General features: G+C 41.0%; 2 protein-coding genes across 2 annotated transcripts; both read left to right on the plus strand.

The window, feature by feature from the left end:
- The first annotated feature begins 4,661 nt into the window (after positions 1 to 4,661).
- LOC106988213 (olfactory receptor 49) lies at positions 4,662 to 6,506 on the plus strand. Its single transcript, XM_015086644.3, has one exon. It carries the CDS (start codon positions 5,015 to 5,017, stop codon positions 5,990 to 5,992), a length of 978 nt encoding a protein of 325 aa, XP_014942130.2. The 5' UTR covers positions 4,662 to 5,014; the 3' UTR covers positions 5,993 to 6,506.
- On the plus strand, positions 5,290 to 14,570 carry LOC106988221 (olfactory receptor 49-like). The gene is made up of 3 exons (XM_027066843.2): positions 5,290 to 5,421; positions 11,279 to 11,678; positions 13,496 to 14,570. The coding sequence occupies exons 2-3, from the start codon at positions 11,674 to 11,676 to the stop codon at positions 14,511 to 14,513; spliced, it is 1,023 nt and encodes a 340-aa protein (XP_026922644.1). The 5' UTR covers positions 5,290 to 5,421; positions 11,279 to 11,673; the 3' UTR covers positions 14,514 to 14,570.
- Positions 14,571 to 15,167: the final 597 nt, after the last annotated feature.

A 15,167-nucleotide genomic window follows, 5' to 3' on the forward strand; every position in this document is an offset into this window, starting at 1 on the left:
CTTATACGCAGAATCTAAACAAACAAACAAATAAAAGGTCTAAATTCATAGAAGCAGAGAGTAGAATGGTGGTTGCCAGAGGCTGAGGAGTGGAGGAAATGGGGAGATGTTGGGTGAAAGGGTACAAACTTCTAGCCATAAGGTGAATAAGTTTTGGGGGCCTAATGTACAGCATGGTGTCCATAGTTAATAATACTGTATTGCACACTTGAAATTTGCTAAGAGAATAAATCTTCATCCCCAAAACTGAAAGTTTTGATTTTTTTATTTAAATATAATTGACATATAACACTGTACAAGTTTAAGATGTACATGTGCAAGTTTAACATGCTGATTTGATACACTTGTTTTATTGCAATGTGGTAAATCTTAAGTGTTATCAACACACACACACACACACAATGGTAACTCTGTGAAGTGATGGACATGTTAATTAACCTCATTGTAGGAATCATTTCATACTATATGGCATATCAAATCATCACAGTAAACTTTAAACAGATAACATTTTGTCAATTATATCTCAATAAAGTTGGAGAAAAAATTAATCCTAACTTTTTCATTTCCTTCCTTATTGTTCCTTCCCTCCTCCTCCTCACCCCAGGACCCCATTTTCACCATCTCCCAAGCCCAATCATGTAACAGTCAGGATAGGATTAACCAAGTTTCTATATTACTTTTGTTGGTTCTTTGCATCCCTGTAACAATAGGACTGCCTAATATTAGACAGGAACCCCCAATTTCAGAGGCATAATTAGATATATTACTTTAACTAAAAGTAACTGCTATTGTAGATCTGAACAAACAACAGAAACTTTTGTTTGTACAGTTGTGGTAAGTAACAGCCAAGAGAGTTGGGAAGAGGCTGAGCAAGGCTCATTATACTAATTATCTGGGGATCCCAAGACCCATCAAACTTTGGAGAAGAGTAGATCCCTTAGGAAAATAAAGATGCAATCCAAATCTTTCAACTCTGATGTCAGCTCCACAAAGAGATGTGTTTGTTCCAGGAATAACTCACCCACTCTCCCCTAGAGCCGCATTGTCCCCAGAGGAAATATAGTCTCATAGAGACTGGGCCAATGTGAGGATGTAATAAGAGTCATTAACCTGTCAAAATCATCACCTTTAGTCCAAGAAGACGATGAAGGAGGAATCCACCAAATGACAACTGTATTCTTCCAAAGCTTCCCCCAGGATGAGCTTGCTGAAAATGGAAGATTTCAACATTCTGTTCTCAACAGATCCTGTTACCTGAAAGATGACAAAGTTCAAGGAAACTATTCTCCTACCCAGGGAATGACAGCTGACCATTCAAGTTGATCATTCAATGCTTTGGAAAAAGATAGGTGTTCTTAGAGAACAAATTCATGGGAGATGAAGATCTCAGACTAAAAGCACAAGATCTGTATTTAGACCCATAGACAATATTGCAACCTGAAGAAATAACTATGCGAACTAGGCACCTTCTGCAATCCTGTGAGTAGTGTAATTGGCATGGCCTGATTGGGACTTCTCCAGAGGGCTAGTAGATACCTAACCTGAACCTGCAGGGTAATCTCCACCTTATTGCTGCAGAGGATGGCAGAACAGCAGTGGCTTCCTCAAACCCTCTTGTTCCGGGTACTTTTTTACCTTCCTTTATAATATTGACACATCAAATACACACATGGTGTAATTTGAGCCCCACCATCCAAGTCAAAGGTAGGCAAACCAATGTTTATTCATATAGTTGCTCACTCACATTGAGGAACTTTGTCTGCCCCACCTGTACTGTTTGTGACTGGCCCTTGGAAAATCCAAAGCTCTGGACAGTATTGATTCTGGGTGAAACTTCTAATGGTTTTCCTTAGAAGGAGATCTCACCCTCCTTCTAAGTGTACCAGAACTGTCCCAAAGACCATGCAATTCCAGGATAACAGGAAAAACCTCCAGAGCATCCACAGACTTTCCCCTGGACACTGTATAACTACCCTTAAAACAGTGAATGGTCAGGGCACTTGGCTGGCTCAGTCTATAGAGCATAGGACTCTTAATCTCAGAGTTGTGAGTTTGAGCCCCATGTTGAGTATAGAGATTACTTAAAAATAAAATATTTTTTAAAAAGAGCAAACAGCGAATGGTCTAGGTAGATGGTGGCATGTCCAGGCTCTCAGGCTGCCATCAAGCATGTAGGATAAAAGGGGAAATGGCCGGGATTCAGGAAGTGGCTCACTTCTCATTATATATGGACTCCCCCCAACCCCCCTCCAGATGTTGACCTCTGGTTTGAAGTGGGAAAAGAAACAAAAGATTAACAGCAGCACTGTTTATGTGCTATATCCTTGGGCTGGTCACAAGGTGTTTTCATGGTTTGTGCCAAGTTTATGATTCAGTATGAAGCTGGAGCTTTGTCCTCAGCTTCCACTCACATCCAACTCTTTCTCATCTTAATCTCTGTTGTCCTCTTTCTTCCAATGTGTCCCACTGGGACTTCACCTAGAAAGCACTCATTCTATTGTCCCTGCTGCTGTTTCTGGGTATCACATTCATGTTGCATCCTGCTTCTGCTCCAGAAAGAGATGGGTAAGTTTCTTGGTTACCTGGGCTTACCTTTGAACCTCAGAGACTTTGTTTTCAAATGACTGAGAAGCTAAGCAATGTTACGCCTAGGAATAACCCTGGTGAATATCCTCAGAGGCTGAACAACTATTTTGTGTTAATAACTGTCAATAAATGTTACCTATAATGGTAGTTTATAGCATGACTGTATAGTGTAGCCTGTGCTGAAAAGAAGACAAAATCTGGGGTGTCTGAGTGGCTCAGTTGGTTAAGTGTTTGACTCTTGATATCAGCTCAGGTCTTGATCTCAGGATCATGAGTTCAAGGCCCACATTGGGCTCCACTCTGGGCATGGAGCCTACTTGAAAAACAGTCATAAAAAAAGAAAAAAAAATATATATATATACACACACACACACACACACACATACAGTTTACCATTTCATCCTCTCTACTAGTATTCCCTAGCATTTCCTTCATTACAAGTACCTAACATGGATCCCAATCTTATTTTCCAGTGACTACCAAATAATTCTTGCTATAGTTCTGCCTGATAATTAAGGTAGTAGTTGATAATGTTTAAGGAAGGAAATGTCCAAGCATGCTTACTTTTTTTTCATGTTTATTTATTTGTTTATTGCGAGAGAGAGAGAGAGAGAGAGAGAGAATTTCAAGCAGGCTCCTTGTAGAGCCTGATGTGGGGCTGAAACTTACGAACTGCAAGATCACTACCTGAACTAAAATCAAGAGTGGGATGCTTAACCAACTGAGCCACTCAGGTGCCCTTAAGATTTTTATTTTTAAGTAATCTCTACACCCAACATGGGGCTGGAACTCACATAACCAAGATCAAGACTCATATGCTCTACTGACTGGGCCAGCCAAGCACCCCTTGGGGATGCTGACTTTTAGAAAGAGACCTTTTTAAGGGTTTGGGGGTTTGGGGGTTATGCTGCTGGAAGCACTGGGGCAGACCCAACCAGAACTCTATTTACTAGCTCAAAATCCAGATCATCTCAAAGATGGATAGTGTCCCTTTAGAGGATGTTTGTGGGGACATACATACACCCTCTCATGAGGAAAAGCAAATTCTCTTCACATGGGCCAGTTTAAGACTACTTGGCATATGACTCTGCAAAGTATCTGTCCCTTAGGAAGTATGACATAAATGAGCCCTCAACCTCTTCTTTGTCAAACACCACCACATCCATCTCTCAGGCAATTGAGATGTTACTCACTCATTCAGTAGATGTTTATTGAAGCTGATTATTTCAAGAAACTCATTCTAAGTGCTGCATAAAAACAAATTTAAAAAGAAAAATTTTAAGTTTATTTTATATTTATTTTGAGAGAGAGAGAGAAAGAAAGAGAGCATGAGCAGGGGTGGGACAGAGAGAGAGGGAGAAAGAGAATCCCAAGCAGGCTCCCCCACAGGGCTCAAACTCACAAACTGTGAGATCATGAATTGAGCCAAAATCAAGAGTTGAATGCTTAACCAACTGAGCCACCCAGGCGCCCCAAGAAATTTTTTGACTCAGTAAACAACAAATGAAAAACAAATATAAAATTCAATACAAATCAAAAGAGATATAATAAAATTACTAGGGATACAGAGGAAAGATTCATTCATTCATAAAAATTATAGCAATTTTTGAGGAGAGACTTAAAGGAAAAATAATATTTGAAAGGCTAATAATTCCAAGCTGAAAGAATGTCATGTGCAGACACACAGGTGCATAAAACAGTATTAAGAAATCTCAAAGAGTCTATTGTATCTAGAGTCCACAAGGAGATGTAAGAGAAGAACCTGGATACATCATTAAATCTTGAATACCAAACTTCCTCTTAAGAATTTTTATTTATGCATATATTACTTGAATTATTCTTTTTTGATTTGTAAGAGTTGTACTTTTCTCTCATAAATTTCCTCTTTTTTTTAGTAATCCAAATACTCATGAAAGGTATCAAATTTCAGGTAATCTTGAAAAACAATAGAGCATCTATGCATTCTAAATCAGTTTACGAGGATATGGATTGTTGCAGTGAATGGCTAAGTTAAGCAAAAAGAGGTTACTGCCCTCAAATATGAACTATTTATGGAAAAAGACCTATGGTTGGAATAAATATAAAAGTAAAAAGTATTGGAAATAGATTATAATGTTAGGGGCAATAGGATTCATTCTGTGTTGAGAAGAAAAGTTTGGTTCAAAAAGTAAGCAAGGATAATTTTTGCTTTGGGGCTTTACTTAGGCCACCCTTAAAATCACCACTTTTTCCTCCAACACACAGACGTGCCAGGGATCAAACATGAGATGGCAAACCCAGGGACCTTACAAAACAAGCTTGAGTAGTGAGCGTTGGAAAGATACGTCCTTCAAAGAAATAAAGGAAGCTGTCACACAAAAATGGAACACTCATCCCCTTTCCTTTCAGTTACAAAGTTCCTGAGGTCCCCAGAACATCCGTCCTCCTGATGCTGCACACCTCTGATCGGCCACCCTCAGCAGAGGTCAGAGGAGCCATGAGGAACTACACCACTGTCACCGAGTTTGTCCTGCTGGGACTCTCAGATGCCTGTGAGTTGCAGATGCTCATCTTCCTGGGGCTGCTGCTGACCTACCTCCTCACTCTGCTGGGGAATCTCCTCATCGTGGGCATCACCCTCGTGGACAGGCGCCTCCACACCCCCATGTACTACTTCCTCCGCAACTTTGCTGTCCTGGAGATCTGGTTCACCTCGGTCTTCCCCCCCAAGATGCTGACCAACATCCTGACTGGATACAAGACCATCACTCTCCCAGGCTGTTTCCTACAAAGTTTCCTCTATTTCTTCCTGGGCACCACAGAGTTCTTCCTTCTGGCAGTGATGTCCTTTGACAGGTATGTGGCCATATGTAACCCCTTACGTTATGCAACCATCATGAGCAAAAGGGTCTGTGTGAAGTCAGTTCTTTGTTCATGGATGGCAGGATTCCTTCTCATTGTCTTTCCAAGTTCCATCACTTTTCAGCAGCCATTTTGTGGCCCCAATGTCATTAACCATTTCTTTTGTGACAACTTTCCACTCCTGGAACTCATATGTGCAGACACAAGTCTGATAGAACTTCTGGGTTTTATTGCGGCCAACCTCAGTTTGCTGGGCACTCTGTCCGTGACGGCCACCTGCTACGGCCACATCCTCCACACCATCCTGCGCATCCCCTCGGCCAAGGAGAGGCAGAAAGCCTTCTCAACCTGCTCCTCCCACATCATTGTTGTGTCTCTCTTCTATGGCAGCTGCATCTTCATGTACATCCGGTCAGGCAAGGGAAATGAGGGGGAGGACAGGAACAAGGTGGTGGCCTTGCTCAACACCGTGGTGACCCCGATGCTCAATCCCTTCATCTACACCCTGCGGAACAAGCAGGTGAAGCAGGTGTTTAAGGAGCAGGTAAACAAGCTCTTCTTATAAACCTGTGGAATTAAGAGGCTGAAACTAATATTCCCAGGAAGGCTAACACGATTCAGGACCCTGCCAGAAATGGAGACTTTCCCACTTAGAAAATTCTCTGCTGCCATGTTTCTGGGGTGCCAGTCACTATGCAACTCAGCGTAAACTCATAAGCTCTCTAGATCCCCAAAGCTTTTTTATTAATGATCAGATTTGAATTATTCTCTTCATTCCATCTGTGTCTGCCTGGCTTCCCAACAGAATACAAAGAGCTCTTTGGGAGCAGGTCCCAGCCCTGTAATTCACCACAAGCCTCAAGCACCAACCCATTGTCATTGACCATATAAATACTCAATAAGTACTTGCACCCTAACTGGTTCTTTGGGGTCTGTTGCTCCAACACCCTCAGAGGAGAGGGTGCTAACAGTTCTCTGTTAGCACTGCCCTCATTTCACACTTGTGCTCCTCTCACAGTAATACATCAGCAAGAACTCAACAGAGGACTAAGCCCAATTGCTTATTATTTTGTACACAAACTTCTTATGCTTTTTTAAATTAAAATTGATAGAAATTCCTCGTTCCTATTGATAACAGCTCTCCTCCCTACTGGTTGGTTACTTCTCTGAGCCTCAGTCTTCCCATCTGTAAAACGGGGACACAGTGTGCATTCCAAAGGATTCTGATGAATGTCAGAGGAGATGTTCTATGCAAAGTGCCTCAAACAGTGATTGGCACACAGTAAGGCCTCAATGAATGTTAGTTCTTTCCTTCCATTTCTCATCCTACCTTCTGTCTCTTCCTTCTGAATTTCATACCAGTGACAACTGGTCACCCTCAAAATGCCATAATGAATTGCGTATCCCAAATGTTATCTTAAATATTATATAAAGTGAAATAGACTACTTGACCTATTGAAATTTGATACTAGAGTGTTCACCACTTTGGCGATGGCAAAAATAAAGCTATATTAACAAATAAACAAATATTACATAAGTAATGAAATCAATTACTGTATTTACTTGTTCCAAAATAATGATTACACAAAGGTCATGCTCAAGGATGCACTATGTGGCCTGGGATATAAAATTTATTTTATGCCTTTGAAAGATTTGAAATCTAACAAGGAAGATGGAAACACACAAGAACTATAATTCAGGGTAGAAATGATCTGTGTAAGAAAAAATCATGTGTGACTCTTTGACAACAAATTTGTAAAACAGAAGGAAATGGATGATTTCCTAGAAAAAGAAAATTACCAAAAATCTAAAAAGAAATAGAAAAATTAATTAGACAAATTACCACAGAATGGATTGAAAATGGGATTACATACTTCTATAAACTCAAAAAATATGTCCTCAATAACAAAAACAAGCAACCCAATTCTACAAATGGCTGAATACACATGAAAAGGTGTGCAAGGTGTGAATTGCAATTCACAATTCACATTGTGAGTTTGTACTCAAATTCACAATGAACTTACTGCTTCATACCCATTAAGATGGGTGGTATTTTTTATTTAGTTTATTTATTTTTAATTTTTTTTAAGTAGGCTTCACACCCAAACTAGGGCTTGAAATCACAACCCTGAGATCAAGAGTCACATGCTCTACTGACTGAGCCAGGCAGGCATCCCTGGCTAGTATTTTCTAAAATGTGAAAAACAGAGAATAACAAGTGTTGGCAACAATGTGAACAAATTGGAGCTCTTGTGCATTGCTGGTGGGAATGGAAAATGGTGCAGCCACTGTGGAAAACACTAGGGCACTTCCTGAAAAATAAACATAGATTTACTATCCAATCCAGCCATTCCACTTCTGGGTATATGCTCAAAAGGACTGAAAGCAGGGACTCAAACAGATACTTGTACATCCACGTTTATAGCAGCATTACTCACAATAACCAAAATATGGGGACAACTCAAATGTCTGTTGATGAATGAATGGATCAACAAAATGTGCTATAGACATACATGGAAGCCGGATGCCTTCCCAGGTGAGTTCTTCCAAACATTTAAAGAAATATTAGTACCTATTCTTTTGAAGATTTTCCAAAAAATAGAAATGGAAGGAAGCTTCCAAACTCATTCTGTGAAGTCAGCATTACCTTGAGGCCAAAACCAGACAAAGACACCACTAAAAAGGATAATTATAAGCCAACTTCCCTGATGCAAAATTTCTCAAAAATTCTCAATAAGATACTAGCAAATTGAATCCAACACTATCTTAAAAGAATTATTCACCAGGTCAAGTGGATTTATTCCTGGGCTACAGGGTGGTTCAATGTCCACAAATCGATCAACGTGATACACCACATTAATAAAAGAGAGAATAAGAACCACATGATCTTCTCAATAGATGCAGAAAAGCATTTGACAAAATACATCATATTTTTTTAAAGAAAAACCCTCAAGAAAGTAGGGATAGAAGGAACATACCTCACCATCATAAAGGCCATATACGAGGGGCACCTGGGTGCCTCAGTCGGTTAAGCGTCAGACTTCAGCTCAGGTCATGATCTCACAGTTCACGACTTCGAGTCCCCGTCGGGCTCTGTGCTAATGGCTCAGAGCCTGGAGCTTGCTTCAGATTTTGTGTCTCCTTCTCTCTCTGCCCCTCCCCGCTCACCCTCTGTCTCTGTCTCTCTCTCAAAAAAATAAACATTATTAATTAATTAATTAATTTTATAAAAGGCCATATATGAAAGACCCACAGCTGATATCATCCTCAACAGGGAAAACCTGAGCACTTTCCCCCTAAGATCAGGAACACGACAGGGATGTCCACTCCACCACTGTTGTTCAATATAGTGTTGGAAGCCCTAGCCTCAGCAATCAGACAACAAAAAGAAATAAAAGGCATACAAATATGCAAGGAAGAAGTCAAACTTTCACTCTTCGCAGACTACATGATAATCTATGTGGAAAATCCAAAAGACTCCACCAAAAGTCTGCTAGAACTGACCCATGAATTCAGCAAAGTCGCAGGATATAAAACCAACATACAGAAATCGGTTGCATTTCTATACACCAATATGAAGCAGCACAAAGAGAAATCCAGGAATCGACCCCATTTACACTTGCATCAAAAACCATAAGATACCTTGGAATAAACCCAACGAAAGAGATAAAAGATCTGTATGCTGAAAACTATAGAAAGCTTCTGAAAGATCTGGAGAAGACACAAATGGAAAAACATTCCATGCTCATGAATTGAAAAAATACACAAAAATAAATCTGAAATGGATGAAAGACCTAAATGTAAGACAGGAAACCATCAAAATCCTAGAGAAGAAAACAAGTGGCAACCTCTTTGGCTTCGGCCACCGCAACTTCTTACGAGACATTTTTCTGGAGGCAAGTGAAACAAAAGCAAGCATGAACTACTGGGACTTCATCAAGGTAAAAACCTTCTGCACAGCGAAGGAAACATCCCACAAAACTAAAAGTCACCCAACGCAATGGAAGAAGATCTTTGCAAATGACATTTTGGATAAAGGTTTGGTATCCAAAATCTATAAAGAACTTATCAAACTCAAAACCCAAAAAACAAATAATCCAGTGAAGAAAGGGGCAGAAGACATGAATAGACACTTTTCCAAAGAAGACATCCGGATTCCTAACAGACACATGAAAAGATACTCAACATCACATCATCAGGGAAATACAAATCAAAACCACAGTGAGATACTACCTCATCCCTGTCAGAATGGATCAAATTAACTCATGAAACAACAGATGTTGGCAAGGATGCAGACAAAGGGGAATGCTTTAGCTCTGTTGGTAGGATTGCAAACTGGTGCAGCCACTGAGGAAAACAGTATGGAGGTTCCTCAAAAAATAAAAAAGAGAACTACCCTATGACCCAGAAATTGCACTACTAGGAAATTATCCAAAGGACACAGGAGTGGTGATTCGAAGGGGCACATGTACCCCAATGTTTGTAGCAGCACTATCTCAAATAGCCAAATTATGGAAAGAGCCCAAAAGTCCATTGCATGATGGACTAGAGTGTATTATGTTAAGCAAAATAAGTCAGTCAGAGAAAGAGAAATACATGATTTCATGCATATGTGGAATTTAGGAAATGAACAGTTGGGGGTGCCTGGGGGCTCAGTCAGTTAAGAGTTTGACTCTTGATTTAGGTTCAGGTCATAATCTCAGATTGAACCCTGATTGGTGCCTGCTTAGGATTCTCTCACCTCTTTCTGCTCCTTCCTCGCTCATGTGTGCGAGTGCACGCTATCTCTCTCTCTCTCACTCTCTCTCTCTCTCCCTCACACACACAAACACACAAACACACACACACACACACACACAATAAATAAATAAATAAATAAATAAATAAATAAATAAATACGTAAATAAATAAATAAACAAAAAATTTTTTGAACAAAAAACCCAGCAAGCAAACAGATAAGAAACAAAACATGAACATACAGGAAAGAAGGGGGGAGGAAATAAGATAAAAACAGAAAGGGAGGCAAACCATGAGAGACTCTTAAATATAGAAAACAAACAGGATTGTTGGAGGCGAGTTGGGGGAGAGGATGGGCTAAATGGGTGATGGGCATGAATGAGGGCACGTGTTGGGATGAGCACTGGGTGTTAGATGTAAGTGATGAATCACTAAATTCTATCCTACCTATTCTATTCTATCCTATGAGTTCTCCTTCAGAACACTAGTCACAATAGTAATTACTTATTAGTGTGATGGCTTAATGTCTTTGGTCCCCACAAGACTCTGCCTATACATCGCTGGTGTGTAGACCAGTACTTGCCACACAATAAGCACTCAACAAATATTTGTTGAGTGTTTTCATAATTGCACTTCTTTGTTATCATTAAACTTCATTAGGAGTTTTGAGTTTCTCAGCCAGAACAAAGGAAACTCTCACTCTCAAAGTTGAAGAAAGTTAGAGGTAAGGGACCTCCTCAGGTCCCTATTACCACGGATGGTAATGAATCTCAGGGGAAGCACAGCTCCATCCTACAAGAGGGAGACACTCTAGACCGGCTAAGTTTGAGCTGTGTACCCTGTATATCTCTGAGTTCCATGGAGACCAAACAGAACCTCAGGCAGCCCAGGCCCGATGCCAGCTCCACAGAGACAAGGAGTCTGCCACTAATAGGTTACCCCAGAATCCTCTATGGGCACCATGCGCCTGGAAGGGCATGTACCATTCTGCTTAGAAGCCTCTTAAGCCCAACTGAAAATGAGTCATATGAGTCTCAACATTGATGTCTGTCTCTGCCTTAGTTTAGGAGAGATGGGTGAATAATTGATTATGTTTCTACATCCATTTCCCCAGGAAAGTGTTCCAGCAGAGATGCTATGATGGGGCAGAATCAACAGAAACTTCCTGAAAAACTGGTGACCCCAGAAGTTCTGGGGAACGCCCAGAGATGAGCTATCTGGGGATGTTGGTGACCAAGGAGTCACGGAGCATTTCTTAAGGAAGACTGGTTGTTGGAAAACATGGAGGTTTGGGACACGTGCGGTACAAAGAGGACAGGGCCCGCCTATGTCCATGACCTTCCGACCATGTTACAGCTCTGGAGCTTCCTTCATTTTGAATCCCTGGTGGATCCCCCAAGAAACATAATCCTTGGGCAACATTGCAGAGCCAGGAGCTTCCTCTGAAAACCAGGAGTCTCCATCTTCACAACTGCCTTGAAGACAATAGAACACCTCACCTGGCAGCTAATGAGGTAACCTGCATGGGTGCAATTTTTGGAATGGGGGAAGGGGAATCCGACTGCTCTGGACACCCTGCCCAGAAACCTGTCACGTGTTTAAGGTGCCACAGGCAGGCTACCGCCCAGCTGACCTCTTTGATCTTTTCATCATTCTCACTATCCTGACCCAGGCCCAGCTCACGAGTCCCAGAATCTCTAAAGCTTTTGTTTACCGTTTTCATGGACAGCCATTGGTTTCCCCTTTGTCTCTCCTGAAATGTTCTGCCCAACTCTTAACACAAATGGGCTGATGGTGCTGGTTCCTCTTATGAGTTTGAACTTGTTATTTCATAAGCAAACATTACAATAATTAAAAGAGGAAAGAAAAAATCACCCACGATCCTCCCATCCTGATTGGCAATCATGTTCCTTTTCCCAGGTTCTCATCCAGTCCTTCTCCATGAAAATACATATGTCACATAGCTATAATGTCGTATGTTATCACTTTTCTGATGCAATCTGATCACATTAGGTCCTGCTCCTGTGTTGGATGGAGTCACCTCCTCCCTACAGAAGCTCGCCTCAACCTGTCATTTCTATGAAGAACAACCAGTGACAAGCTTGTGTAGTTCTGTATCCAGACCTCTAAGGACAATATTAAGTAATGTAAAACAGAGAAGTGACAATCACTTAAAACAAAGATATATACTCTCCAAATTTGAAATTGACTGACGAACAATCTTGAATATCACTGTTAATTGTTACGATTCTTTGTTATCATTATTAGGATATTATCCCAAAAAATTAAGCATGATGCCTCATCTGCGAATACATGCTCTCACCCACACTATGTATCAGTTTCATAGCACATGCATCCCTTGAAAAGTATCAGCCAAATAACAGATTAACAAAATGTTTACAATAACGTGACACTAATATGTCAGAAGGAAAGAGGTACAAAATACATAATCTATGAGCATGGTATGTAAAGCAATAAACACTGTTATTAAACACTAAGAATGGAAAAAATACAATAGAAGTAAATCAAAATCTGAATAAAAATGTCTCTATGGGGCTACATGTGAAATTTTTGCTCCGTTTCCTATGGATTTTCTATGTTTCCTAAGCTTTCCATAATGAGCTGATAATATCTTTGTATTTTTTAAACAGTTTGTTTCAGTACATATTGCCCAAGTCACGGTATCTTTTCTCCAATTTTACTCTGATTTCCTCTTATTATCGTCCCACTAGAGTTTCAGTCACAAAGGAGGAAATGAACATACCTAACACTATGTGAGTGCTTGCTCTGTGGCTAGCCTTGTGCTAAGTGTTGGAAATGCATTATTTATTTAAGTTGTGGGAGAACTTTTTACAAATGTGCTCTTACTGTTCCCACCAAGGAAACAGTTTTGGTTAGGTAGATAACGGTCCCAGACTTGTTGGTGAATGATGGAGCTCAGGTGCAACCACCATCTCTAACTTCAATGCCTTCTGTAACAAGCTATAGGGTAAGTATTCCACCAATGCTTTCTATCAAGGTCTGTGATACATCGGGTACAGGATTTGCAGTGGCATAAATTTTAATACACTTGAGAGACCCCCTGTAGCGGTGGGATGAATATGAGAAAAGAATGAAAGGAGTTTAATACGGAGTTTCCTAATAGAAACAGAGAAATGGGAAAACTTTTCCCAAGGACTCCCCCAAAATTGATTTACGTTAGGTCAAAGTATGTGTGACTTGATGCTAACTCCATGAGATCTGGACAACCAGCCTGAGGAGGGAGACAAAGGGACTCAGAGATCAAAGAATTAAAGGACTCCTTCAGCTCTGAATCCCTCTTTCCTTTCAGTTCCAAGTGTCCTTGGGTCGCCAGAGCATCCCTCCTCCTGATGCTGCACACCTCTGATTGGCCACCCTCAGCAGAGGTCAGAGGAGCCATGAGGAACCACACCACTGTCACCGAGTTTGTCCTGCTGGGACTCTCAGATGCCTGTGAGTTGCAGATGCTCATCTTCCTGGGGCTGCTGCTGACCTACCTCCTCACTCTGCTGGGGAATCTCCTCATCGTGGGCATCACCCTCGTGGACAGGCGCCTCCACACCCCCATGTACTACTTCCTCCGCAACTTTGCTGTCCTGGAGATCTGGTTCACCTCGGTCATCTTCCCCAAGATGCTGACCAACATCCTGACTGGATACAAGACCATCACTCTCCCAGGCTGTTTCCTACAAAGTTTCCTCTATTTCTTCCTGGGCACCACAGAGTTCTTCCTTCTGGCAGTGATGTCCTTTGACAGGTATGTGGCCATATGTAACCCCTTACGTTATGCAACCATCATGAGCAGAAGGGTCTGTATACAGCTGGTTCTTTGTTCATGGATGGCAGGATTCCTTCTCATTGTCTTTCCAAGTTCCATCATACTTCAGCAGCCATTTTGTGGCCCCAACGTCATTAACCATTTCTTTTGTGACAACTTTCCACTCCTGGAACTCATATGTGCAGACACAAGTCTGATAGAGCTTCTGGGTTTTATTGTGGCCAACCTCAGTTTGCTGGGCACTCTGTCCGTGACGGCCACCTGCTACGGCCACATCCTCCACACCATCCTGCGCATCCCCTCGGCCAAGGAGAGGCAGAAAGCCTTCTCAACCTGCTCCTCCCACATCATTGTTGTGTCTCTCTTCTATGGCAGCTGCATCTTCATGTACATCCGGTCAGGCAAGGGAAATGAGGGGGAGGACAGGAACAAGGTGGTGGCCTTGCTCAACACTGTGGTGACCCCGATGATCAATCCCTTCATCTACACCCTCAGGAATAAACAAGTGAAGCAGGTGTTTAGCAAGCAATTAAGCAAGCTCTTCTCATAAAGATAAGCTGGGCCTGAATGGGGAAAATTTGTTCCTTGCCTGAACCTCTAACAAATGCAGTTCTGTCATGATCTCCATGAACTGTCTCATTCCTGACAATTTTTAACATGTGCTTTAATCTACAGTGGTTTCTTACATATATTATTGAGTCATGCAATCTTCTCAGAGGGTATTGAAAACTCAGTATACCACTACTATGCTGGTAGGTGTTCGTGCTTCTGATGCCATGCTGTATCCGAGTTTGTTAATCTTGCCTCATTTTTACGTTATAACAAAGGATAGAATACCTTCTTCACTAGAATTTTCACAATTGATAAAGATCCTCAACAAGAATATATTAATAATAAACTTCAGAAGTAAGACATATATGGAAATATTAATGAGGTGGAATATCCAAGAAATATTAAGCTAAAGAAAGTATCAGGTATTAAAACAGTAAGTCAAGAACTGAGAAATAGAACAATGGAGCTGGATAGATAATCTGGAAAGATAATGCAGTATACATAAGGATCTAGTAGATGATTAAGTACATTTTCTAGTCAGTAGAGAAAAGAAGTTCAAATCAATAAATGATGCCAAGACTATTGGCTATCCAGGTAGAAAAGTTCCTTTCAGAGAGATTAGGACTAGGACTAACTTGGTGGTTTATCTGGG

Source organism: Acinonyx jubatus, chromosome B3, assembly GCF_027475565.1.
Source record: "Acinonyx jubatus isolate Ajub_Pintada_27869175 chromosome B3, VMU_Ajub_asm_v1.0, whole genome shotgun sequence".
NCBI lineage: Eukaryota > Metazoa > Chordata > Mammalia > Carnivora > Felidae > Acinonyx > Acinonyx jubatus.

Excerpts from the sequence above, each read along its gene's own strand:
- LOC106988213 (XM_015086644.3), top strand. The coding sequence starts at position 5,015 with ATGCTGCACACCTCTGATCGGCCACCCTCAGCAGAGGTCAGAGGAGCC.